The 27,519-nt window shown below is 41.4% G+C and overlaps 1 protein-coding gene across 2 annotated transcripts in view; it reads left to right on the forward strand.

Moving 5' to 3' along the window:
- Positions 1 to 27,519, forward strand: part of Lis-1 (LisH and WD40 domain-containing Lis-1) — a 252,082-nt gene that overhangs the window by 96,122 nt on the left and 128,441 nt on the right. For both annotated transcript variants that reach the window (XM_067154626.2, XM_067154627.2), the window contains exon 2: positions 3,784 to 3,875. In XM_067154626.2, the coding sequence (XP_067010727.1) occupies positions 3,838 to 3,875 (38 nt within the window). In that variant the 5' untranslated portion in view covers positions 3,784 to 3,837. The remainder of the gene's footprint in view (positions 1 to 3,783; positions 3,876 to 27,519) is intronic.

Here is a 27,519-nt window from a genome sequence, read left to right on the forward strand (position 1 = left end):
AGTAGAAGCCTTGACTTTACCTTCCACACCTCCCAAGGGCCTTCGTAGGCGCCTGAGTCATATCGCTCTGCAATCCCCTGCATTTAGTGTTTTAAAAATGATTTTGAGTTAGTATTTGGGAAGAACCGGTCGAGACGTGTTGCTTGGACATTAATTGGAGGAAGTCGTTGGTGTTTTAAAGTTAAACCTTCCTGGTCTGTTATTGGAAGGCAACGCACAAGAGAAATAAGAGTAGTGAATTCCAGTCGAGCATCATTACCTTACCTTTCGACAAATCAACGGTTTTCGAATTATTCTTTTTTTCCTCCATCCTTCAGACTACGGTACCAGTATGGTGCTCCTAGTTTCGCTCCTTTCAAAGACAGATTTGAAGCGAGTTCTGCTACTCTACGAAACATGTTTGATTCGACTCATGATATGCTCCACTTGACGTTGTCGATGATAGCTTGCTCATTATCCTTCATCCAGAAATAAATTTGTATTCGCCACGCATTTGGGAGCGATAGCGTAATTATTCGTTTTTTATCGAATATGTTTCCAAGAAAAGATTGTATTTAACATGATGTGCTATTTACGGTGCAGCATGAAAATAATCGTATTGAAAACCTTCTCGTATTGAGCTCTGATCGTGTGGTGTTGAAACATAGCTGTTGGCTGCTTACTGTACATATCCATTGGTTCCTAGGTTCAAATTTCTTTAAAAAATAATAATAAAAACTGATAATTCTGTCACGTTGCACAAAACCGCAACTTCGTTAACTGTAGCTGTTGGCTGCTTACTGTACATATCCATTGGTTCCTAGGTTCAAATTTCTTTAAAAAATAATAATAAAAACTGATAATCCTGTCACGTTGCACAAAACCGCAACTTCGTTAACTATACTGAGAAACGTTATGAGAAAAGTATTTTTATAAGAGTCTCAAATTTTGACCATTTTTAGAATTGAAAATGCTGTTTTACAAAGCAAAGTCTAAGGCACAAGGCCGGAGAAAGGAAACCAAGTCGATTGTTCATGGAAGGATTCTTATTGGCTACCTCTCTACTATATAACTACTGAAGACCCTGCGGATGGCGACGTCTCGCTGCACTTGCCGATTATGAAATGTTCAGTGGTAACTACTTTCTTCTAGGATAGGCTATGTTGAATTTTAACTCATTCCTCTTCTCATTTACGCTGTGCGCAACCCATTTTATTTCTTTAAGGTCGTGGAAGCGCCAGATAGGCGGGAAACAATACTATCTTTCTGTTTGTGATGTGTGTTATTTGAACTAGTTCATTCTGTGGACCAGTGGTAGATTGTCAGCCTCTCGATTGCAAAATCGCGGATTCATGCTCGACAGGAGTGAAATTTTTGAAAGACGCAAAATTCCATTCGGAACTCCGTGTCATTCCAGGTCTGCATGTAAGAGATCTTCGGTGGTACATTGAATGTTCATCCAAACAATATTTATTAACTCATCAGTAAGGCCCAATCTACACGAGCTGTTCGAACGCCACTGCGTGGCCACCTGCTACCACCTGTAAAATTTACAAACTACACATGACCGTCAGGCAAATCGCGGCTGTTAAACTGCAATCAAAATGCTTGGCTATCCTACGCGAGCAGTTTAAATGCTGTTATTGAGCAGGTCACTTAGAAAATGAACTCTGTTTAGATCAGGTGTATTGCGGTATTTATTTTGGTTGAAAAAATTCGTAAAGAAACATTTCGTGAAAGGAGATGTAGATGGAATCACCCCATGCTGTCTAATGGCTTTTCAACAGGATAATGTTCTTTGTTTTAAAGAATGTCAGTTTCTTCATTCGGTGAACGACTTCATTTTGTGGGTGATAATGATATTGCAAAATGTGATACAGTCATGAGGAAAAGTATTATTACTGCAGCATGCGATAGATAATAGTGCAGACGCTGTTCGTCGGCCTGTTACTTCCTCGTGTAGATCAGTTCGCGTTCCTACAGCCAGTAGTTGCACCTGTAGCTGTTTGAACGCCAACGGAGCCCGCCGTGAAACCGATCGTGTAGACGAAAAATAAGTTTCCGTGTTTATAGCTAGGGGATGTTTGAAGGCGCGGATTACTGTAGATCATTCCATGTTAAGAAAACAATTTTGCTCTAGTGACAGCAGGGTTGCCATATCGAACGGTTATGTTTAACAGCATCACGGGAAAGCTGTGGCACATATATTTCTGGAACTCGGTAATTATGTTCAATATAAAGGGACATAACTAAGCTACGAATTATTTTAAGAACTCAATGGGACTGGGAGATTAAAGGGGCGTCATTTTAGTTTTCACAGCATAACTGGAAGCTAGTGCCACAAACATTAGTGAACTCGGTATTTAATTTTAAGATAAAGGGGGGAAGAAACTAAGCTGCAGATTATCTCAAGGTGACTGGGGATGGAGAGGGGGCTTACTTAGGTTCTCCCTGTGGGTGGGGGCGGTAGAATAACACCCACGGTATCCCCTGCCTGTCGTGAGAGGCGATGGAAGGGGGACCCGGGTGCTCTGAACTTGAGTATGGTTTGCCGACCACGGGGCCCTTAGCTGCGTCCTTGCATTGCTTCCACTTGTGCCAGCTCCTCACTTTCATCTATCCTGTCCGACCTCTCTTGGTCAACTCTTGTTCTTTTCCGACCCCGACGCTGTTAGGTTTGCGAGGGCTAGGCAGTCTTTCATTTTCGCACCCTCCGTGGCCCTTGCTTCCTTTGGTCGATGTCTTCATTTTTCGAAATGTCGGATCTCTCCCGTTTTCCCCTCTGATTAGTGTTATATAGGAGATGGTTACCTAGTTGTACTTCCTCTTAAAACAGTAAACACCACCACCACCGTTTATTTAGGTGATTACAGCAATAGGGCTAAACGACTTCACAAGCAATACCTCAGTATTCGTGTTTAGTGGCCCACGAAAAGAATTGTAAGAGTTAAAGGCGCTTGACAAAAAGAGATAAAAATAAAATGCGCTTAAAAATCAACAGCCAAAACAACAAACCCAGGCGCAGATGAAAATCATAGAAATTTCTGTATCAATTCAAGTCATGCCTTGATGTATTGCTGCACACCACAGCATCAGAATCTTCAGTAATAACTGTACAGTACGGGAATGTTAGAACACGAACACTCACACACAAATAGATAACTTCTCTTCAACAGTGATAAGTTGTTTGCGATTCACGGCCTAGCGGATTACGGGTTGCATTTACCCGGGTAACTCAGAAGGAAAATGAAGGAAGGTAACTAAGCGCTGGCTGTTCCCGCCATTGTGCTTCCTCTCTGCGAATGTATTTATGAAACAGAGAATGTTAAGTAGTTATTTTAATAACTCACGGGCAAAAAAAGCCTCATCCTGTTTCTTTCATAATACAATATAGTAGTACATTATAATATTCCTTAATCACGAGGAATTAAGGGTGTCTAAGAGGGGGTGTGTTCACTCCTTGTAGGTCCATAAGAGCAGAACTGTTTTCTTAACATGGAATGATCTATAGTGGCTTGACGGGCGTTTCAACAACTCGTGTAGAATAGACCTAACAAGTCGCCCTATACAGATCGGTTTCTCTGCCATTGGGTGGAGTAAAACGGAACATCGAAATTAACACGCTTGCAGCCTAAATGGCGTAAAATCAAACTTCTGTGTACAGTAGTTCTGGAAATAGATTAATATGATTGAGGGTTATTGGTTTGTGACAAGGTCGATTTTAAATTTTTTGACGTAGCCTTTGCTCATGTACTACTTTATTCTTGATGGATATTATTCTAATTTGTGATTATATTTTTATAGGTAATGACGTTGTAGGCTGTTCTCTCCATCTCCGCTTCCAACACCCAGTGGATCATGAAAATGGTGTTGTCGCAACGGCAGCGGGAGGAGTTGTAAGTATGCGGAACTTTTTACCTAGGTTACACGTCCTCGATAATACATTTACTTTTTTTTTTAATGAGCACTTGTTCATTGCACTGTTACGATACTTCTATCAAGGAATGTTCAATTTGGGTCATGGCGTCGCCTGATTGCACGTTTTTCAATTGTTTTATTTATTGTCCAGATTTTCCTGGATTTGTCTGTACCGCTCGAAAATTTTCCCGTCACACTATGGCTTTGATTCAAATGTATTTCGTTTGTCCATTTTACTCATGGTCTCTGAATATGTAATGGTAGATTTTATTTTATTCTTCCTCACTCGAGGCTGCCAGAAATGGCAGAATACCTGTAAGTTCTGTGTCGTTGCTCCGAAATCGAAGAGAAAATGAAGTAAATACATACTTATATTCTTCTTGGGCTACACCATATGGAAGAAATTATCCAAAATATGAAGAAAAAGCGGACGTTCCGAGTGACGAGGCATGAACTGCTAATGCCGACTTATCTGTTTGGTGTTCCCCATCAGATGTTTTCTAACGTGCATTTGTCCTTGAGGATGGTAGGCACTTATTTTCCTTCCTTTTCTTCCATTTCGTTAGGTGGTTGTACATGGGGACTCTGGCGCGGAGACTAGGTGTTAAGTGTTCGTCTTAATACTTACCATCTACACACAACACACTGCACTGTAACAGTGTCAAATGCACTTAGTGCCATTACCAGTAAATTGAGATGATGGTCAGGAAGAACACAACCGAGCAAGTGGTTGCTTGGTTTTGGGCCACGTAGCTGTCAGCTTGCATTCGGGAGATAGTGGGTTTGAACCCCACTGTCAGCAGCCGTGAAGATGGTTTTCCGTGGTTTCCTACTTTCACACCAGGCAAATTGCTGTACATTAAGGCCACGGTCGCTTCCTTCTCACTCCTAGTCCTTTCCTATCCCATCATCGCCATAAGACCTATCTGTGCCGATGCTACGTAAAGCAGCGTGTTAAAAAAGATGATTCTAATATTTTTGGATGAATGTCTGGCCTACTGGAAAGAATCTTTCCCTGTGTGCAAATCGTAACTGAAAGGAAGCGGCAATTTGAGTGCTTTCCTACCGGTATGCATCTCAACTGTTCAATTTTAGGGGCTTTATTTTTCTCGTAGACCACCGTTTATAATTGAACTTTGTTTTACTCAGCCCTCTTCTTTTCGTGCCTTTCTTGGTGCCAGATCTATATGGAGGCATGTATTATTTATTGCATGTTTTGTGGTTGGTGATGTGTTGGGCTGTATGTAGATTGAAATAAGTATATATTATATCAAATACACGCTCCCCGAGCCAGAGGAATTACCTACTCTCGTGTAAATCCCCGGCCTGGCTGGGAATTGAACTCGGGGCCCTCTGAAAGGAAGGCCTATTTGCTGTCCAACCCAAGAGCTAGACTTCAGTCTTATTCAGTATTATACCAATTGTCAGACACTTGCCGAACGTTTCTTTTGAATCAAATGGCGGTGCTATGACACAGTAAACGTTCTACTGGTATGACTTTGCGCCCGTGTAGAGTTCATGTCTGAACTCATCCCCTGCTTGATGTTCGTATCCTGAACGTACCCGGTATTTCATTTCCTTATTAAATAGGACGACGTATTAATTTAGTGTTCAAAATGTACCGTCGGTTATTAACACACCAACTTCTAGTTTAGTAATAGAAAACTGAGAGTTGCGGTTCGAAACACTCCTAGACTGGCGTCTGGGTGGACAGAAAGGAGATTATGTTATGGTCATACCGGATCTAACGTGGGCAAGGCTTGCCAACAACGTGATAGGACTGGCTAAGAGCTGCTAACACCCACCCGGTAAACAACCTCCATCACTTGGTGGACAATACCTAACGAGATTAAAAATCATCGTACTTCGCTACATAATATTAGTAAGGAAGAAGTAGCGCTGGTATTGTGGACTACTCTTTAGAACGTTACAAATGTGATTCGGCCAGTGCCTAAAGAAATTTTCTGCGACGTGGTTTAGGGCCGCTAGTGTAAAATAATGAAACGATGGAAAGCGGATTAATTTTAGGCGAGCGTATTTCGTCGAATTAAATTATCACTAGAAAGAAAATTAAACGGTGCAATGCTCCATCCATATTCGATGTTACTCAAGGGTAACAGTCGAAGTCAGTGACAGCTATATTTCGTTGTCAGTTAACAGTTACCCCACGTACTTTCCTCGTTAACTGTATTTGGACAGTGACGACGTAGTGATTCTATAGAAAATATTATTTGAGAATTGGAGTCTGGATTTACATTTTCCTTTCTTTTTCACTGAGAGCAAATCTTTGTAGAAGATATGTTCTAGTTCGTTTGGAATATCTCGAAAGAATAAATTAAGACATCTGCTCGATATAATCCTCCTTCAGGGCGACATTTTGAGACTGATGATTTGTATGACCACATGGTGGTTAAGGAGATGAACTATCGTACCAGCGTCATATTCAACGAAATAGCACACCAGGAAGAATCCTATTGAAGGCCTTTCATCTCTAGGAATTTTTTACGCATTCCTGAACGTCGTCTTAATTCAGGCTAGAAAGCAACCTACGTAGTTACTTTCGATTCAAGTAAAAGAAATTGTTCGAGATCGCATATATAATTTATTTTTAACGTCTCCCAGAGCATTCTTAAATGCCAGCCATCTGTGCCGGAATTGTCACTGTCTTGATCATAGAATAAATAGTCTAACCAGTTTAATTATGGTTCGTAAGTGGTCTTATGTTCCATTTGCTGTACTATTTAAGGATTTTTTCAAAATTTATTTCCTTGTAAACCATGCTTCAGCCTTCTGCTCAATTGCGGGGACTGTGATTACAATTTATTTCTCTGTCTTAAGCATGAAGTATCCAAAAGCATGTTCTCGATGCTAGAGTCCAGTTTGTCAACCGCTTCTACTTCAAAATTTGTCTCAGGTAATTGTTTGATTATAAATTAGCATTCTAGGGCAAAAGCATTTTCGAATCGAGGAGTGGCTTCGAAAATTGAACAAGATGAATGCCATCATATTTCACATGTTTGGAGATGTTCCAGATTTTACGATTAATGGAAATTTTATCCTGATTCCCCCTCCGTTCTTCACGAAAAAAATCTTTCATCCAGAAAGTACGGTTCAATTCAAAAACGTTTTATCCTGTATACAGTTGTGGAGGTTTCGACTAGTACTAGAATCTTAAATATTGATCATTTTATATAATTGGTATCTGCTTGTAATACTTCCTTACTACAGTTGGCATTACAATCATGTGAATAGAAGGGCTTCCTTGATGAACAGTGGCCTACATGTGACCCTTTTGGAGTCAGAGCTGGCTGGCTTCTTCCGCACCAGTGATCGATTAGTTCACAGAATCGGTGCTGGTGTGAAGAAACGCTCAGGCTGCGCCAACTGAATGTTCATAAGTAGGTATCAGATTGTTATTGTGTAAACCATTACGTTCTTTCAGTCTAAGGTTAAAACGTTCTACTCGTGCATCTTTGGGGTCATACCAAATGAAATATAATTGTTTCACGGCCCTTATAACCAAGCTGGCTATTAATGACTTCAAAAATAATGCCGCATGTTTAACGTATTTCCATCTGTTGTTGGATTTTAAGAGACGATATTGCTGATATTCTGAAGATTATCTTTAACGTACCAATAAACCTTCGGGCTTGGTTCCTTCTCTCTCGCATTCAGGCGCTTAGAAATACCAGTCGAACTCTCATGAAATTAACATTTTTGCCGTTCAAACCACAATAGGAATATGCGTGCTTGGTTTCAGCTGTTTACCTTATCAGGAAGTAGGTAAAAGAATTTCTTAATAACCTCAGTGATCTAAATGTTGTACTTTATGTAGTTATTATTTTTTCTCATACTATCTTCTCATTATCGTCCTCTGTTTTGACTGGTCTGTTCGTGAATTATTCCTTTACTACAAGTACGGTTGCATTCCATCATTCTTACTGCTCTCATAATACGTTGTAGCGAAGTGTAATGGGTTTGAATATGAAATAAACTGTACGGGCTTATAGATAGTGCACCCAGCGTTTCACCGGGAACTGTGCCTGGACTTTTCAAGGGCCCACTCTCCGTAGGTTCACCTACACGCACGGACAAATGCTTCTATATTAATTGTGATGCTGGCCGTGAAAACCTAGTTTTGCTTCTAGCACGCTTATTAAATATTTCGTAAACTATTTTTTCTCATTGTACCAAACTACATGATGCGTCTTCGTTATAGACTTCTATGTCTTTTAGCGGTATGTCTGCAAGCCTCTGTGAATGAATTAAACGTCTCCACAGTCTATTTGTACCTCTGTGGCCTCGTTTAGCTGTTATTCCTTGATAGTTACAAACTGAGTCTAACCATCGTCTTGGTCCCCCTTTACTTCTGTTACCCTACATGCAGTCCTTTATTCTCTTCGGTAACTTACGCTCCTCCATTCTCGTTATCTCACCTTATCCGGATATCATTAACACCTAACACATCCAGACTCATCCTCTTTGCTGACTCAGTTTTCCTTTATTTATTTCACATGCCCCATTAATATGAATAGCTTCCCGTTGAATTCCATTTCGTTTGCCAAGTAGTTTCCAGAGAGTTCCTCTCCTGTCAAATGGAAATGGGACTCCTTTACTCCCATAGGTCCGAGGCTTGCTTCAAACGTTTAGAGCGTGCTCTGTAAACACTGTGAAGCAGGATGCTACCTGCTTACACTTAGTTCCAGTGAGAATACAGTATCTCCTGTAACAGGTTTTGGACCACCGGTGGATTGTAAAGTCCTAGCCGCCCGAGCACAAGGAGGGTCATATGTCCGAGATGCCTGTTCCGTTATAAATGGTATCCCGACTCGCAGGGCCTCTTGCTAGGCCACTGAGCCGTAGTTCACAAACTAGAACGCGACTACAGTAACCCACACCACGAACCATTACTAGTTCTAATATAGTATTAATCTTGTCATTGTTACTATTATTGTCGACGAAGAAATGTCATTTTAGGATGGCACATTTTAAATGTATTTCCATTGATCTGGCATCCCAGTATGACATCGACAGGTTGCTCTGCTGACAGGTGCCGTCTATATCCTTGTTAATTGTGGAATTTTACTGTGTGCGCATTGTGCAATATACTTTTTTTATTCGATGATGGCGTGTCACTAGACAGTCATGAGCAGCTTATTTCCAAATTAGGTACTGTATTTTTTCATTGTTTATGGCAGTGGTGCCTTTCTCAGACGTATTTTGGTTTTTGGTGATCTTGGAGTGGATAATTGAGTTATCTTGTGTCATCAGTATATGGGCAGACAGTTCGAAAAATGGCTTCCGTTCTCACAAAACCAATTAAGGCTTTCTATAGTTAGCCCAAGAAGTGTAAATAATGCAGCTCGTGTTCTTTACATCCGGATCACATGCCGGATAGAGCGGAATGCTCTTAAGAGACGATACAGTGCGTGTTAGCCACGTCACCTCGCTCCACACACACTGTCTCGACCGTGAAGGACGGCGAACTGATTTCGTTCATGCTTCACGTTTAATATAATTATGAAAGTGGCACTGAAATGTGGCGCTCGCAAGGTCACGCCCGTTCCTTTTGGTATGGCCTGTTTAGGCAGTGCTTGAACTATATTTTGAAAGTTGTTTTTTCTTGGGTGGGGGTGGGGTGCGGATTAGGGTGGGAGAGGGCCATCGACCGTGTCGGAGTGTTGCCGACTTAGACCCCAAGCTCAGTCAGCGGATCTTTTCCTGTTTACACAGGTTTAAATCCTCTTCATGATCCCATCGCCCTAGTCTCCGGCTTACTGTATTTTCCCATCAGTTTGGCACGGGTCGAATTTTATTGTCGTCGATCTGTGCCGCAGGCAGTAGTCGTCTTGTTCTCATGTTTGCAGTGTCATTTGAGCTGAGGCTGGCAGCATTTGAAGGTTATTATCTGTTGTAGTAGTAAATTGCTTGCTCTGTATTCTAGGAGTAGCGAACTTGCTTTTTACCCGCGGGCCCGGGTTCGATTTTCGGGCAGGTCAGGGATTTTTACCTGGATTTGCGGGCTGGTTTTCTGTTATCTCAGCCTACGTGTGAACAGTTTAGGAGCTGTCTGTGAGATAGCGGCCACTGTCCAGAAAGCAAAGAATTATTGCACAGGTATTCGTCACGCTGACCATCCGTCACCTCGTAATGTGCAGGCCTTCTGTCTGAACAGCGGTGGCGTGTACATCAAGGCCCCTTGGGGTTGTAGCGCCTTCGAGTTTGGTTGTTGTTTATTATTATTATTATTATTATTATTATTATTATTATTATTCAGTAAAAGATCGATTTAACGCTGTTATCGAGGGGTATGCCTTGCCTTGCCTTACCTTACCTTACCTTACCTATAAGGCGACAGTTTGGGAAAAGGTAGTGGGCTGAAGAGAACACAATTGTGTATTAAATTACCGTACCTAAAATACACACATTCGACATTAATATATTCTTCACACGATCGATTGTTAAATTTATCGTTCAAGAGTACGTGACATCACAGACCTGCACCGAACTCAAGGCTTAATTATTATATTGTCTGACAAAGTTAATAAACAACACGGTAACTTGTTTTGTAGGTGCGGGTGCACGCAAACATGTTTAAGTTTGGGGGGTGGGGGTTCATCTTAACTTCCTCTTGTGTACACAAAAGCTGGCCAATCGTCCACGCCCCGTTATTTTTGTGAATAGACGGGCACGCCGTTTCTAAACCGCATCAAGTCACTCCTTGAAGTTCTGTTTATCGCGGAGTCTGAAACGGTTATAGATTGTAATGCAGCTTCCCTCCATGCAGTTACCACATTCAAAAATAAGAATGTTACTGTTTTTTCCGGGAGACATACTAAGTATCGCATTCAATCCGAATCCGGGATTAACCGGACGGCGTTTAACTAGGATGATTATTATTATTTTGTTTTAATTTTTTTTTTTTTCAAGATACGTTATTTGATTATGGGACATCATTTGCTATCTTCACCAGGAGCTTGTTTCGTTTTCGCCTTCCTAAAGAATGTGAAGTTAAGAAAGAGAAGGTGAGCTGCGGTGCAGAATTATGATCACCAGTGAGTCAGGTCAGGTTGAAAGTGAGGCGTGTAGAAAACCTGTCTGTCCGGGAGCGCTCGTTGCTTTCGCCGACTCTCCTAGCTTGCTGGAGGTAACTGGTGTCTGGAGTAAGCTTTCTTTTCGATACATAAGATTATCGGATTGAGAATCGTGATAAACCCTTCAAAATGTACTACTTAGTTGGCGTGCTGAAGCACCACCCATTAAGAAATCACAGCTATTTTGCAAACTCGCTTGAGGTTTATTCCTGCCCCCTAAAAGCTGCGGCTTACAACTCGATCTTCTCTCAGCGGCCCATACGTAACCTGCCCTGGATCTTAACTGAGTTTGGCATAACTTTCTCTCTCTTTGGCTTTTTAAAAATGCCAAACTGCCCTTTGGTTAACTAGTTTTTTTCCGGGTCGCGACGTATTCCAATTGTGATACCTAGACTGCCTTTCAGTTTTGTGTGACGACACCCCCTCCCCCTCCCCTTACTTAAAAAAAAAAGCCGATACTCTAGCTCTTCTGTGGATGAGTCGGAGTGTCGGCGTCAGGGGGTGCTGAATTAGCTTTTTTCCGCCCTTCAGAATTCCGGACGTTCAATCCCGAGAGAGGGAGTAGGATTTTGAACGGCGGAAGGAAGTTAATTCGGCACTCCAGTTAAGATCTCGGCATGTAAATGTTCTCTGGTGACGCATTCTGAGTTTACCCGACAGAATTGTCAGTCATGGATCGCCCGTCAGGGATCGGTGTTTTTTTTTTTCAGGAGGTAGAGCGAAAGGGACCGTCGAAATTGACGGCACGCACACACACAACATTAAAGGGGGTCATTGGTATTAGTTTTACGTCGCGCCGATTGAGACTGTTCTAATGGCGACGATGGTATACGGCGGGGCTTGGAAGGAAGCGACCGTGTCTTTAGTCAAGGGACAGCCTTAGCATTTGTCTGGTGTGAAAGTGGGGTATCATATAAAATTTATCTTCATGACTGCCGACCGTGGGGTTCGAACCTACCAATTCCCGAATGCAGGCAAACTCGCTCGGCTTTATGGCGTCATATTAAAATGCTTTACCCCGGTAGCAGAGACCATATTATCATCACCATCATCATCATTGTTGTTGTACCGGAAGTACACCAACTCCGTACATTTAAAACGAGCTCCTTTTAGAAGGCCATCTCTAACACGAACTGTGAAACCTCTAGTGGAAGGAGTTTAAACGTTTATCGTCGGATGTCTCTACTGTCGATTTATGTGCTCTCTCTGGTGAGAGGATGAACAATCAATTTTCTAAGAAATTTGTAATTTTGAGGTTTTCAGCACTGAATGGTTGTAAACTATTTTGTGTTCTTAGGTTATTAGCACTGCTATCCCTTCCTTCTTCTAAATGTTTGACCAATCGGGAATTTTTTGTTTTTATTTGATTATCGAATTGGAATTGTGGGTTTGTCCGGCTTTGGCCTAGAGAATTCTGGAACCTTCCTCTCCGCTATAATAGCTGGGACCTTTCGGGCCATGTTGTCTTTCGATCGCTCCAGTCCAGCGGTAGAGTGTGTTCGTAGAGGAAGGAGTGGACGGCTTGCCTCGTCCATCTCCGGAAGGTCCACCAGCTCAAGGTAATGGCAGACATCTTTTAATCATGTAATAGTCTCTGAAAGCTAGCTCGAGGGGAAGGTTTCAAAATTCTTTCTTAATGAAATCTTGCAATATAAATTTTTAATCTGGTTTAACATCTTAACCTAACTTAGGGAATAAAGAGTGGGAACTCTCTTGTATTCATTCCCCTTCAACTTGGTCTTGAGGTGACTATGATTTCGTAAACTTCAAAATTGATCATTCTTTGTAATGTAAACTTTCTTTCCATCTAGTCACCTCCGTAGTATAAGGTAACTTAAGGCCATCAGCCCAAATAGGGTTTTAGGTATTTTTCAAGTGTATTGCAAAGGAGTGCAAGTGTTCGCCTATTTTGATTTCCAGCCAATAACTTTTTTTTTTTTCTTTTTACTAAGGTCAGGTAGAATGGGCACTTATTGCCACTGTTAAATATTCTTATTCCATTTCCTATTTAATGCAATGTAGACTGTTGAGCGAGTAAGACAGTGGAAACTATTTGTTGCTTACCTTATGTAATAGTTGAATTGTGCCCTTTGAAGGTTGACATCTTTTAATATTGGAGAGTAGTCTTCTAGAGAGAAATGTGTATGTGAAACAGACACTCCTTTTTGAATGTAATGTATTCTGGAGCTCAGTCTCCTTGAGGATTTATAGAAGGGAGTAATGGTGCTCTTGTAAAGTTTGTAAGTTGGGAGCTTGAAGCTCATTTTGTTAAATCGTTGTTGACTGGTTGTTCTAGGCTGTAGTATTGTTTATCGAGCTCACGAGTTAACCTTTGTCCTATTGTTATTTGTTATTGTTTAACAGAGTTTAAAGTCTGAAAAGAAAAACCTAGGAAAGAAATAAAATTTCAAATTTTAGAATTTTAAATTAAAATTTGATCTTTTCTCTATCCACTCGGTCATGCCCCACCTTCTTACACCTCCGCGTTCCACAAAATCCGCGGAACAACTATTATTATCATCATCATCATCATCGGTACCCTCTCTGAATGAACTTAAAACACGCTGTGTGCAACTATGGCCTCCCGATTCGAAACTTGTTGGCATGTTCTGGAGTGTTGTGTGTTACAGGTGCTGCTTCGTCAGTGAACCGAATGTAGATGTATCGCAGAAAGTTAAAAGTTCATGCTACCACCGCCGTGCCGGGTACCCCTACGACATCTTAACTCTCCCAAATAGAAAGCAATCCATTTCGGTGGCATCTTCCGAAATGGCGAATACAGCCTGTTACTACTGATCATAGAAGGAAAGATAGGAATGATTAGTAGACGTGGGTGGAGTTTTACCTGGGCGTGGAACCTCGTACAGTGATTGGACATCCATGATACGACAATATTGATACGAAAATTTACTCCATGATAGTTGCCAGTCTTCCGTCAAGAAGAAGAAGAAGAAGAAGAAGAAGAAGAAGAAGTCAAACCCCACTATCCACTGTTATTTTGTGTCAGACCGGAATTTTTAACCACTTTCTACTCGATTAAGTTTTGTCCCTAATTCCTGTGATAACATTCTCCTCGCTGTCATTTTGTGAAATATTTTGAAGATCTGATTTCGTTGCATCGTTGCAAATTTTTTCAGTGGGTCGTCGTGTTATCAGATAACTCTGTAGCTTTGAGCGAGCAATGCTTTTCCAATATCGTACTAATTGTGCGTGTGAGACTCCAATGCGCCGATATCTGCCGTACCGAGTGAGTTGGCTACACCTTCAGGTCACGTAGCTGCTTGCATTTTAGATTTGGGTTCAAACCTCACGGTCGGCAGCCCGTGTTTCATATTTTCGTACTGGATAAAATGCTGGATAACCTTAATCAAAGCCACTATCACTTCCTTACCAGTCCAAGAGAATAAGTAGTGTGGAGATGTTGAAAATACTGAATTGTATTACGTTCAAAAGTTAATTCGTAAAATACATGTCTTCGGTACCGGCCGCATGAACCGCGGTGTTTACTACCGAAACGTCATTATATCCTGCAACACCGAAACAGGATTGCGTATTCCGTAGGCAAATCTTAATCAGATTTATTAGATATATTATTTAAGTGATAATAAATAATAATTTCGTGTGGCTATTTCTAGCCGAGTGCAGCCCTTGTAGGCAGACCCTCCGATGAGGGTGGGCGGCATCTGCCATGTGTAGGTAACTGCGTGTTATTGTGGTAGAGGATAGTGTAATGTGTGGTGTGCGAGTTGCAGGGATGTTGGGGACAGCACGAACACCCAGCCCTCGGGCCATTGGAATTAACCAATGAAGGTTAAAATCCCCGACCCGGCCGGGAATCGAACCCGGGACCCTCTGAACCGAAGGCCAGTACGCTGACCATTCAGCCAACGAGTGATTAACTGTTGTGGGGAAATCGGGTACTATTTTACAATTAGTAAGATTCTGGATTATCAGTGGTTATAAACTCAAGATATCTTGGGCGACTGTATTGAATCTACAGTGTATCTACAGTACTTTTAAAGGTCATCCTCTTCACCTGCAAAGATAGCACAAACTGGTCTTTCTCGGAGATTCCGAAGAGAATAAACGTATTACCACTCAAATATTGTCCGTTATTTCGTGTTAAGCGACACCGCGATCTCCAGGTAGCGAATCTACCTCTTACGCGGAAGCCCGGGTTCGATTCCCGAACATGTCCGTGATTTGTAGATGGAGCTGAGGGCAGATTCGTGGTCCATTCACCCTGAGTGAGAACAGTTACAGAAATGAAGCTGTTAAAGCTTTGTTACGTGTAAAACAGTTGAGGAGCTAACTGACAGTCAGGTAGCGGCCATGGTGTAGAAAACCAAGAATAACGGCCGGGAGGATTCGTCGCTCTGATCACTCCGTCACCTCGCAATCCTTAAGGCCTTCGGGCTGAGCAGCTGTCGCTTGGTAGGTCAAGATCCATCAGGGCTGTAGCGCCAACTTTTTGCTTTGTTGTGTTTAATTTTAATCTTGTTGAGTAACGCAGTTTAAGCTATTGCGTCCTGCACTCAGGACTGCGAGAAAAATTTTAGCCTGTCAATTGGCTTGTAATAATACTCGAAGACAAAAAAGGGAAATATGTTTTATTGGCTCACAGTTTATGAAAATATGTCCGTATTATACCATTTTCATTACAGACCGTTATGCCTTTCAGCGTTCAGGATCATAAAGAATGCCTGTACGTTCCTAACAATTTCCCGAATTCAACGTCAGTTGATGGTCTGTTACGGATCTGTTGTCCCTACCCTCTCACTTGTACCGGCGAATAGCCTTGTGCTTGAATGAATTCATAGCTAATTCCACACTAACACAGAAATCCTGTAAAGAGTTCTTGTTCCTACTTGCTTCCGTACCTTCCCCAATGTGTGCATCACCTTTTCATATCCATTTCGTATTCTATTTCCAGTTCACGCATTGAAATAATTCATTAGTTTTATCCTGTCCTTACTGTTGGCTCTTACTATGATGCCACTCAGTGCTTCATAAAACTTGTCAAATTCATTCCCAGCTGATCTTGCACACATGGTGAATTAATACTGAGACAGTTCTCCTAACGCTTCCAACCATTAAATCGGCCTACAGCATTCGCTCATTTACGTGTCTAACATACCTTGTTGCTTGTTTGTTTACTGGTGAACAGTCCTACCCCTCACACTGACCTTCCTTTTTTGACACCTGTTAACATTTTAAAATCCACTATCTAATCTTCGTTAACTTCTATCACCCGAATATCATTAACTCATAACACATCTAGACGCATTCTCTTTGCTGACACAGCCACTTCTTTCTCTCTTTCTTTCTTTCTTTCTTTCTTGCTTGCTTGCTTGCTTGCTTGCTTGCTTTCTTTCTTTCTTTCTTTCTTTCTTTCTTTCTTTCTTTCTTTCTTTCTTCCATGAACCCTAATCATATTTATAGCTCCCCATCGAATTCCATTTCTTTCGCAAAGTAAGGAGCCCCTTCTCTGTTAAATGGAAATGGGACTCAGTTATTCCCATAGGCCCGAGGCTGGCTTGAAATATTCTGAACTTGGTTCATTGTGTGAAGCAGGATGCTATCCCACTTAAACATAGTCCGAATGAGAATGTCTCCTCTGACGGGTTAGGAGCCACCGGTGGATTGCATAGTTTTACCATATGAGCAGAAGTATGGCCACGACTCAGAATATGTCGAAGATGCCCATAGCAACTGGTATCCCAACTATCTAGGACCACTTGCTACGCCACTCAGGCCCGGTTTCTTCAACTCTATGTTAAATTCTGCTTAACAAATGTTATCTAACAATTGTTATTAATTTAACAGTTCGTTTAAAAGTTCCCTGTTTCACGAACACATTTCCAACATTTGTTACGAAACAATTGTTAGACAAATTAACACATTTCCGTAAGATTTCTGAACGCGTTTGGCAGTGAGCGTCTTTTGTTTCTTTACATATAGCGCTCCTAGTGGCGTGTTGAAATAGTATTTTGTCACACAGACACATGGTTGACATTATTATAGGTTATGGTTAGCGGAGACCGCTAAGAAGTAAGCATGTCAAGTAAGAGGCAACAACAGCGTTATTATGATGAATGCGAGACAAATGTTGTTATAGTTTTAATTTAAAATTATGCGAGTATGCGAAAAAAAAAAGAAAGAAAAAAAAAAGAAATAACGGACTGTTATATCACAACATTCGATATAGCCTATTCTTCTAGGAGTGCAATCTAAGGTTCCTACATCACCGGGAAAATGTGATAATTGATATGTTTAGAATGATTTTCGGGCATTCTTTTATTGCGGGGAAAATAATGTAGTACCTTGTTAATGCTGCAATGGCAGCAAGAATTCTTTGTAGAATTCTGCACACTCTTTTCTTGCCCTCGTGAACATAGTCGCCTACAATTAGGCCTTTTTTTCTTTAAAAAAAATACTATTTGTTCGGGACGTCGACCTACGAAGATCTTTTGCCCCTACAATTAGGCCTACATGGAAAGTGTCTCGAGGTCAGATGTCGTTACAAACCTCCGCTTCGGACGAAGTGGAGGTGATATAATACTAGAGGCGAACAAATTTTACTTAAACATGTCAGGTCCGCAACCTAATAACTTCTGAAAAATTGATGAAACCCCGATTCCAATGCAAGTCGTATATATTTAGGAGTTGTGGCATAGTGGTCATCGTACTTGTCTGCGAGCGTCGTAGACGTGAGTTCGAGTCTCGTTTCAGGGAACGTTATTTAAAAATGGGAACAAAAATATTACGCAAATTGCAGTACAGGTACACTTTGTTTTCTACCTGAAATTAATATAGGTCTAAACGTTCTCACAGTTACTGCTGGATCTCTTCTTAATCTGTTTATCCTCCAGGGTCGGTTTTTTCCTCGAACTCAGCGAGGGATCCCACCTCTACCGCCTCAAGGGCAGTGTCCTAGAGCTTCAGACTTTGGGTCGGGGGATACAATTGGGGAGAATGATCAGTACCCCCCCAGGCGGCCTCACCTGCTATGCTGAACAGGGGCCTTGATTTGTGGATTTGTGGACCCCGTTCCAGCCCTCATACCACCTTTCAAATTTCGTGGCAGAGCCGGGGGTACTAACCACTACACCACAGAGACGGACTATATTAATTTGAGGTAGGAAATAAAGTTCCACTGCAATTTGATCATTACTTTTATCATCATCATCATCATCTGTTTACCCTCCAGGTTCGGTTTTTCCCTCGGACTTAGCGAGGGATGCCACCTCTACCGCCTCAAGGGCAGTGTCCTGGAGCTTCAGACTCTTGGTCGGGGGATACAACTGGGGAGTATGACCAGTACCTCGCCCAGGCGGCCTCACCTGCTATGCTGAACAGGGGCCTTGTAGAGGGTTGGGAAGAGTGGAAGGGATAGGCAAGGAAGAGGGAAGGAAGCGGCCGTGGCCTTAAGTCAGGTACCATCCCTGCATTCGCCTGGAGGAGAAGTGGGAAACCACGGAAAACCACTTCCAGTATGGCTGAGGTGGGAATCGAACCCACCTCTACTCAGTTGACCTCCCGAGGCTGAGTGGACCCCGTTCCAGCCCTCGTACCACTTTTCAAATTTCGTGGCAGAGCCGGGAATCGAACCCGGGCCTCCGGGAGTGGCAGCTAATCACGCTAACCACTACACCATAGAGGCGGACTCATTACTTTTATTCGCATTTTTATCTTCACATTCCCTGAAATAATTAATTAAATTTGTATTTAAAAAAAAAGTAATCTAACGCGGGACTCGAACTCTCATCGTCGTTGTTCGTAGACAAGTACGATGACCACTCAGCCACTGTTACACTTGACTAGTGTGCAACTTTTCAAGTATATACGCGGTGCTTTACAATCGGAAATTCGTATTTTTTCGGAAATTATTACGTTGCGGACCTAACAAGTTCAAGTTAAATGCGTTCGCATTTTAGCGTTCTATCTCCTCCACGTGGTCCTGCCTCATGACATTTGTCCTCATTTATTTCGAAACCGAAACTGTACGGTATTGACCCTAACCCTTCTACACGAGTTACTGTTGAGTATCCCTCAGCAGGTACATTAAGCTAGTTGAAATCGATTGGACGCAGGGTCTGACCCATCCTTGTAAAATCTATAAGCAACTGCTGCACTGGAGAGATTGGTAAGTAGCAATCTGTTGGAAACTCTAACCTATATCGTCTAGTAGGTACCTTGTTCATTATGGCTTCGGTAATTAGAAATCTTTCTTCTGACAACTCTAAAAGGTCGTTATTTCTTAGTATGGGTCGTCCTTTGCTTTCTTCAGTTTATAAATAGTCCTCATACAGCAGTAAAGCTTCAAACTTACGTCTTCTGCATGTCTCCATTTTGAAATTTTAGCAACTGTTACGAGGTTTAACACAGGGGTGCTGCTAGGTTAATTTAACACAAGATTTAACAATTGTTAGAGTTAACAATTCTTGATGAGACGACCATTTTGTTAAATTGTGTGTTAAGTCTCCTTAACAGCAGTGTTAACACTTAACATTCGTTGAAGAAACCGGGCCTCAGTCGTTGCCTATGGTTCACAGACGTGACTACAGTAACGCACACCATCAACCATATCATGATTATAAATCCCTATACATATGTATTATATTCCGTCTTTAAATTCCAGAGAATAAATATTGGTGTATGATTATTTCAAGCCATTTTAACCAAGACAGTAGACATACACATTTAACATTTGAGAAAACAGAACTGCCCTCTTGTGGTGTCGGAATTTTGCTCCATCCTCAACCAAAACCTGCTGTCGTTTCTCACGTACCTTCCATCAGCATACTCAGCATCGTACGGGTAGTGGTCGAACGGGGTCTCCGTAGAAGCACCCTCAGGCTGACCGTGTCGGATTAATTCTTCTGACTCAGGGACTGGGTGTCTCAATACGCACCTCTTTATATGCACCACACTGCCAACCACTGCAGTAGCACGCAATAGAGAATGCATCCTTCTACGCAGGGTTGGTGACAAGAAGGGCTTCCGATCGTAAAGCAGGAGCAAGTCACTAGGCCTATGTGCCACACAGTTTGATCCTGCGACCCTACCAGCGTGTGAGAAAAACGGTTGAGGAAGATTGTTAGCAGGGGTGAGCACGCAACCTGCAATGTGGACAGTAAACGGCGGACAGGACGCAGCTTTCTTAAGCCCCTTTATTGGATGCAATCCCCTTACATTCTTTAGATAATGATTTAAAAAAAAGCTTTTTGGTGGGTTTTTTAAACATCATTTACAAGTAACACAATACCCAAATTCGGTTTTCTAGGTTTAGTCGTTAGGGTTAGGTATTGGGTCAGTCAGGATCTCCTTACAGATTGGATGCTCCACCGGTAGTAGAGTTGTTAGCGGGATAGTGTCTTGCGCCCAGGACCTATCTTGGTTGAGGTTGATCAGTTTTTAACGACTGGAAAATCTGGCTCCTTCAAAGTCCTCCCATTTTTAAAAGCAAAATTCTGACTGGCTGGCATCTCCGTATTGGCGAGGAATCGTACTTTCACAATGCCTTACGTACGTGAATGTTTGATAGTTTAAATATTATCTGTTGTATGCCGGCGTCGGTGATCGAGTGGTTAGCGCTTGTTTTCTAATGTCCAAGGTCTATTCCGGCCGAGGTTGGTTGAGACGACGGAAAAATCCATAGCACTTCGTTATTCGTGTCACCGTCTAAGATAACCCCAGTGAATATATTGGGTTTCCATTCGACAAAATTTGCTCAACATACTCATCTGCCTACATAGGAATTATTCTTGGTTTCGCTGCGAGAGATGCACCCATTGGTAAATTGTAGTGGCGACTTATTGTGCATGAGCTAACATCGAAATTAAACTTAGTGGGTCTAAAGGCTTAAGAATTTGAACAGCCATTTCGGGATTACTGTACTCGCTCGTTCTTTCTGATTATATATACTTCCGACTGTCATTGTAGTACCAGTAGACTGCTAGACCGGGCTATAAATAGCTGCGTTAGATATTTTTAATGTGTATTATTATTATTATTATTATTATTAGTTTAATTTCTTATTTTTATAGCATTATAATCTTACAATGTAATGGTGGTTAAGTGAAAGAAGGACGCCGGTCTCTTATTTCGCTACTGGTATATACGATGCCTACTGTATCCATCAGTCGACCTTGTTTCATGTTCACCGGGCTGAATGGCTCAGACGATTGATCTCTGGCTTTCTGAGCCCAATTTGCTGGGTTAGATTGCGGTTTAATCCGATAGTATTTGCAAGTGCTGAGATACGCCAGCTTCGTGTCGGGGGATTCATTGGTACATGCAGGAACTACTGAAGGACAACATTCCGCCACTCGTAAATCTCCGGAAATCGTAAAAATTGCTGGTAGAACGTAAAACCAATAATATTTTCCACAATATATCTCTAGGACCAAATTGGATATCCGCGTTGTTAAAATCCATGGTAACTTTATTGAATTATGTTAGTTTCATTCTCAAGGATGATCCGCTTAACACCTTGTGGTAAGTAATGGGCACTTGTTCTGCCTGTACTCACATACTGTGCTGAGACATGGTCCCAAACTCAAAAGCAGGTCAGTCAACTTCTAGTCTGTCACCGAGGGTAGAAAGAAGCTTACTATATAGGACTTTCTCAGAGACTGTCTCGTTAACACTTCGATAAGGCTTCCAACGGGAGTACGAAAGTACTAATATCTCTTTCCTTGTACGCAAAATAATAATATTTTGTTATTTTAGATTACTTGTGCCTTAATAACTAGATTATTTGTGTATTTTCTGGTTTAATTTAGCGGTATATAAAGCTTACGCAATCTATCAAAGGTTATGTCTTACATAAGTTCTGAGCTATACAGATTCATTTGTTCGCGGATCACGAAATGTTTCGCTTTCTATATCTGGATTGCTGTAAGGGGGATTACTAGGTAAGGTGAAGTTTTGAGCCAGTGTCTAACACTAGCTTTAAAAAAAAAAATCGCTGTTAAAGTATTACTTAAGCTAAGGCAGGTACGGCACTTGTTATATTATGGGTGTTTTTATATATGACAAAGTCGCGGAATTGTTTCGGTGTAAAACTGGAAGTGTTAACAGGATTATATTTTTAAAAGTTGGTTTCAACATAATTAGTCTACATCAAGCTTTACGTTTACACAGAGTCGTTTACTGCACGTGATGTTTAATGGAACACTGCCTTCCATCTTTATCACAGTTTGATTAAATGCCTCACTTTCCTCTGGTATCAGAAAACGTTTATCTAAATAGATTGCCCTGTGCAGATTTGTCTAAACTTGATTTGGTAATGGTAAATACTTATCCTAACCATACATTAAAGCGATTAGATGAAATTATGGGAATAATAGCTCCCTGTATGGATCAGTGATTGCGTCAACCGGACTCCAAGATCGCTGGTTTAAACCCAACAGAGGTAGTTGGATTTTTGAAGAGTGGAAGAAATTCCATTCGGTACTCCATGTCGTACGATGTTGGCATGTAAAAGATGACTGGTATTTACCCGGCAACATGAATTAAAACTGAACATGAAATTGACAGGCAGGTAACCTAAATGGCGTGGAATCAACATGACTGCAGAGGAGCTGAGGCCAAATGAATAATAATAATAATAATAATAATAATAATTGGTCGCATTTTGACTTGTGCCTTCAATGTTTAATTGGCAGATATAAAGGCATTGTGCAAGCTTCCTTGTCTGAAAAGAGCCTTCGGATGCAGAATGATTCTGCATACTTTGTTTTGCCAAGATATCTTTAAAATATAGTTCGGCTGCCAAATGGTATAGTTTGGTTCAATACTGGAAAACCTAATCAGAGTACGTATAGGTGGCAACACGTACAGGAATCAACCCACGCCACCCAGTCATTGAATCTTTGCTGAATCTGTATTCAGGTTAGACAAAATTCCATCGTTTCAGTACAACTGCGGTGTTTCCCTTCAGCACTTTGTGCCGGAATACAAAACAAGGGGCCTCGACCTTTTTTCTGCTGGTAACAGGTGCAGTCATAGAGTAGACCTGTGCATTAGCTCGTAGGCTATAACCCCTGTTTGTCATGTGGCAGTGTAAATAGCTGTAAATATTTGTTTAAATTGCCGCACGTTAAATAAAATGTAAATTATTATTAACAACTCGTTTAAAGATTAACGTGATCGACTCCGTGGGATTCCCTTAGGAGCGCCCGGATCTATATCTGATTACACACCTGTTGTTTGGAATTGCTTGTGTCATACCTTTGCATAGAAAGCAGTGACTAGTATAATGAATGGGGCTGAGGAGGTGCTAACATAAGTCCGATACCAGTTTGTTTCATTTTTGCTTCGATAATGGAAACCTTAGTCAAGACCAACTACAATATATCAGACCTTAACCGACCTATCGAAACTGTCCATGCCGGGCTGAGTGGCTCAGGCGGTTAAGGCGCTGGCCTTCTAACCCAAACTTGGCAAGTTCGATCCTGGCTCAGTCCGGTGGTATTTGAAGGTGCTCAAATAAGACAGCCCCGTGTCTGTAGATTTACTGGCACGTAAAAGAACTCCTGCGGGACTGAATTCCGGCACCTCGGCGTCTCCGAAGACCTTAAAAAGTAGTTAGTGGGACGTAAAACAAATAACATTAGTATTATTATGAAACTGTCCATAATGGCGGCAGCTGGAGTGCTAGCATGTGTCTGTTTTGATTTGTGTATGCCGTGTTACCAAATATTTACGAAAATTTTAATATTATTAATCGTACATTATATTTATTTTTAGTCTTAAGAAGGTTATAGATCCTCTTTCAGTGCCGTAATAAGTTGTTTGTTCTTAAAGAGCTGATTTATTCTAACAATATCGCTGGTGATTAGGTTAATGTTGATTCTCGTGTTCTTCTCTGAAAGTATTTTATTCATTTCTAGTTTCGTATGCAATATGTTTATAGTTTAATGTGCTGTGTGCCTGGGTGTAAGTAAGAACTTCAGTGTTCCCGTTTCCAGAAGACCTAGTATTACGGCAAAATTGGGTTAAGAGTATTCGTAAGGAAAACTTCGACCCGAATCATAGGACTAATAATGTTGTGTACATTAATCATTTTATCATTTTTGAAATCAAATGTATTGTCAGGGAAGACATTATTTACCCATTGATGGTGATCTCATTCGAGTGCCGCGCAAACTTCCGAAGTTAAAACTAATGATGCCTATCCTAGCATTTGCCCTATCAGCCAACGTACCTTACTACCGAGAAAATTAAATCAGTCCCAGAAAGATCCGGAAAATCATGACCAAGATTTATGATTTAGAGACTAAATTAATCTTAAACGGTGGTGCAAGAATGATGTAATTAATTTTAAACGTTTTACAATGAACATGCGTAAACTAAACCTAACCCCATTTCCCGTGAGTGAACGTGAGGATTATGTTTTTTTAAAATATAAAATACAATTATGCCATCAATTCTGGTGTGTTTTAAGTTGACGAGTGTTTTAGATGGTCATGTGTATCATACAAATATCGCTTGTACAGACGTGCACATTAATGGTGTCCCGACATAAACAATCAACACTGCCCCACTCCAGTACTGAAAAGAAGGGGAGAGAGTGAAGGGGTAGTGTCGAAGGCACGATGACTCACCTTCTCGCTTAACGCAATGCTGCATGGACTACATGCAGACAGCCCGGTACAAGGCTTCGTTGTGATCGAAATGGGCACAGTGGCGGATGTATTGAAGTACAGCATTAGGTTACCTACTCGTCCGGCCCCGCGGTGAACGGGGCAACGCGTCCGGCCGCCCCGTGTTATATCCCTGGCCTGGGGACTGCGTGTTTGTGTCGTCCTTAACGTTTCTCACATTCAACACTCAACACTTCCGCAATTCCAATTATATGCAAGTTCATATATTGTGCAAGTAGGGGCAAAATAACTCTATAGGTCGACGCCCCGAACAAATAGCATTTTAACATTAAAAAATGAAAAGTAACCGACTCTGATAATTACAGTATTAAGAGGTAAAGAAGGTTTTTAACCGAAAAGTATTTTATACTAGTTAGGAATATTTTGTAGCTGCGTTATATCGGGTCTACCAATCCTTCTTCACCTCGTTCTTGCCATATTTCTATCCATCTCCAGTCTGTCTTAAGACTGCATGGTATTGCTTGTGCTATTGCTTGGGGGCCATGTGAGCCTCCCACATGTCGAGAATATGTCCTCGATTCACCTGTGATAGGATAGGAGCCATCTTATTACAATGTTACAGTATAACGCCGGAATACACACGCTTGTGTATTCAGCACTACCTGTTCATTCCCTTCCCCTCCTTTTCTGTACTGGAGTGTCCTTCAACATTATCCCTTTACTCTCTCCCCTCCTTTTTAGTACTGGAGTAGGGGAGTGTTGATTATGTCGGGACACCATTAATGTGCGTGCGTGTACCTACTCAACAATACAGGTGGATTCTGGGGGATTGAAATTTTATTGGAGAAATTTGTTTGCGTGTTTTACATCATGGGCTGTGGTTAATTGTAGTGTTACATAGTATTTCGTGTAAGGTTAATAATGTTCTTTGTTGACATCTATATATCTTATTTGCTGACCGGAGATTCATATGTGAAATATTTTTATACTCTGTGTTTCAATCTGACGTTGATAAAATTATTTTCCCCCCTGAAATTACATTTAGACTTACAATACGCGATAACGCTACTTTTGGTGTTTAATTATTCATATTTTGAGTTAGTGAGTTGCATTTAATGACGTTTGACTTGTGTTATTTTCTTTAGGTGACTCGAAATAAACATGCATAACTTTCCCCTCAACCTCTCATATCGCACACCGATGTCCGCCATGTTTCTTCTGGATTAGTTGGTCTTGCCTTAGTCTTCCTGTAAGAGGACATGTTGTTCCGTACTATAACCTAGTTGTGGTATGTTGCCGTAGCATCTCGCTTTCTACACCGACCTTCCTCGTCGGAAACGAGCCTTTATTTTATGGAACAGAGTGCTGGTGTGCGATGTCGAGACTCGAGTTTCAAACTAGCCAAAACACTTTCCTGTGTTCAAAAGAAACAGCAGTGCTATGGTCCAGTTCATTTGACAGCGCGTTGTAGTCAATAGCATCCAGCGAAGGCGGTCACTATAGGAATCTCGTTCAATTCCGGAACGCAGATTTGTATGTCATAGCACTTCCTGCGATTTAAATTCCCCGTGAACTTGTTTACATTCGTGGGTTATGAACACAAAATTAATAGCCGCGTAAAACTGCGGCCTTCTTTTCAGTTAGCCTAACTCTTGTCCGACGTAAAACCTATTCCAGCGTTGTCAAAATTAACCTGGACACAGCTGGCTTTCGCCCTCATTTTGTGTCAAGAGAGCGCCCATACCTCTTCTTGCTCAGAGTTCGCAGTTAAACATCTTGTCGCGCCAATGTAAGACGGCGGTGAGTGGAGGTTGACACTGTGAATTATGGCTGTGCGCACTAAAGGAAATACGAAACAGAGGCAATAACACTTTTTTTTTGTTGCAATTTCCCGCTCAACGGACGATGTTATTATCGTATTTATAATTGTATCGATTGGATTAAAACAGTTGCCGCCGGGCTGAGTGGCTCAGACGGTTGATGCTCTGGCCTTCTGACCCCAAACTGGCAGGTTCGATCCTGGCTCAGTCCGGTGTGTGTTTGAAGGTGCTCAAATACGTCAGCCTGGTGTCGGTAGATTTACTGGCACGTAAAAGAACTCCTGCGGGACTAAATTCCGGCACCTCGGCGTCTCCGAAAACCGTAAAAGTAGTTAGTGGGACGTAAAGCAAATAACATTATTATTATTATTATTATTATTATTATTATTATTATTATTATTATTATTATTATTATTAGCACATTTGTCCAGATTTAATTTTACATTCGGACATCGCCATCTGCCCTGTATCGCATTTGAGCTTGTCATAACTGACCTGTCCCACCTCGAGGTCAAGAAAGCTTAATGTTATCAGTATACAATGTCTCGTTTACATACACAGAATTAGCTGCTAATAGAAAACCTTTTCCACGCGAGAACACGGGAAACTTTATCTTGGGTGGGTAGAGCAAAACGCATCTGTCTCCCGATAGGAAGATGATCTTTGGGAGACAGGAGTTATATTTCACAAAATGATCACCGTTTAGAGTTAAGAAAATGATCGAAACAGACTTCAAACTCGCACATATGAAAAACTTGTCACAACACTGACTAAAGAAGTTCGATCTAGCAAAACATAACTCCACCGGTACAGTAAATCATTCAGTACAATGAGTTACCATTCTCGAATGACTTTTCTGGGGGAACATCGTATTGAATGGTTTTTCACACCGAAAGAGTTCGCTTTTGATTTAAAGGATCTGAACTTTTGTGACACTTTCTTCATTCCCTGTTTAAGGAGAAAGTTAAAATGTCTTCATGATATCTTGGGCTTTAACGATGTCCACTTCATGAAACGTAACTTCCCTGTTAAAATATATATACGGTATATATTTGTTCGTGGCGTCGACCTCTGTAAATCTTTTGCCACTACTTG

The sequence above is a fragment of the Anabrus simplex genome, chromosome 10, assembly GCF_040414725.1.
Source record: "Anabrus simplex isolate iqAnaSimp1 chromosome 10, ASM4041472v1, whole genome shotgun sequence".
NCBI classification, from domain to species: Eukaryota; Metazoa; Arthropoda; class Insecta; order Orthoptera; family Tettigoniidae; genus Anabrus; species Anabrus simplex.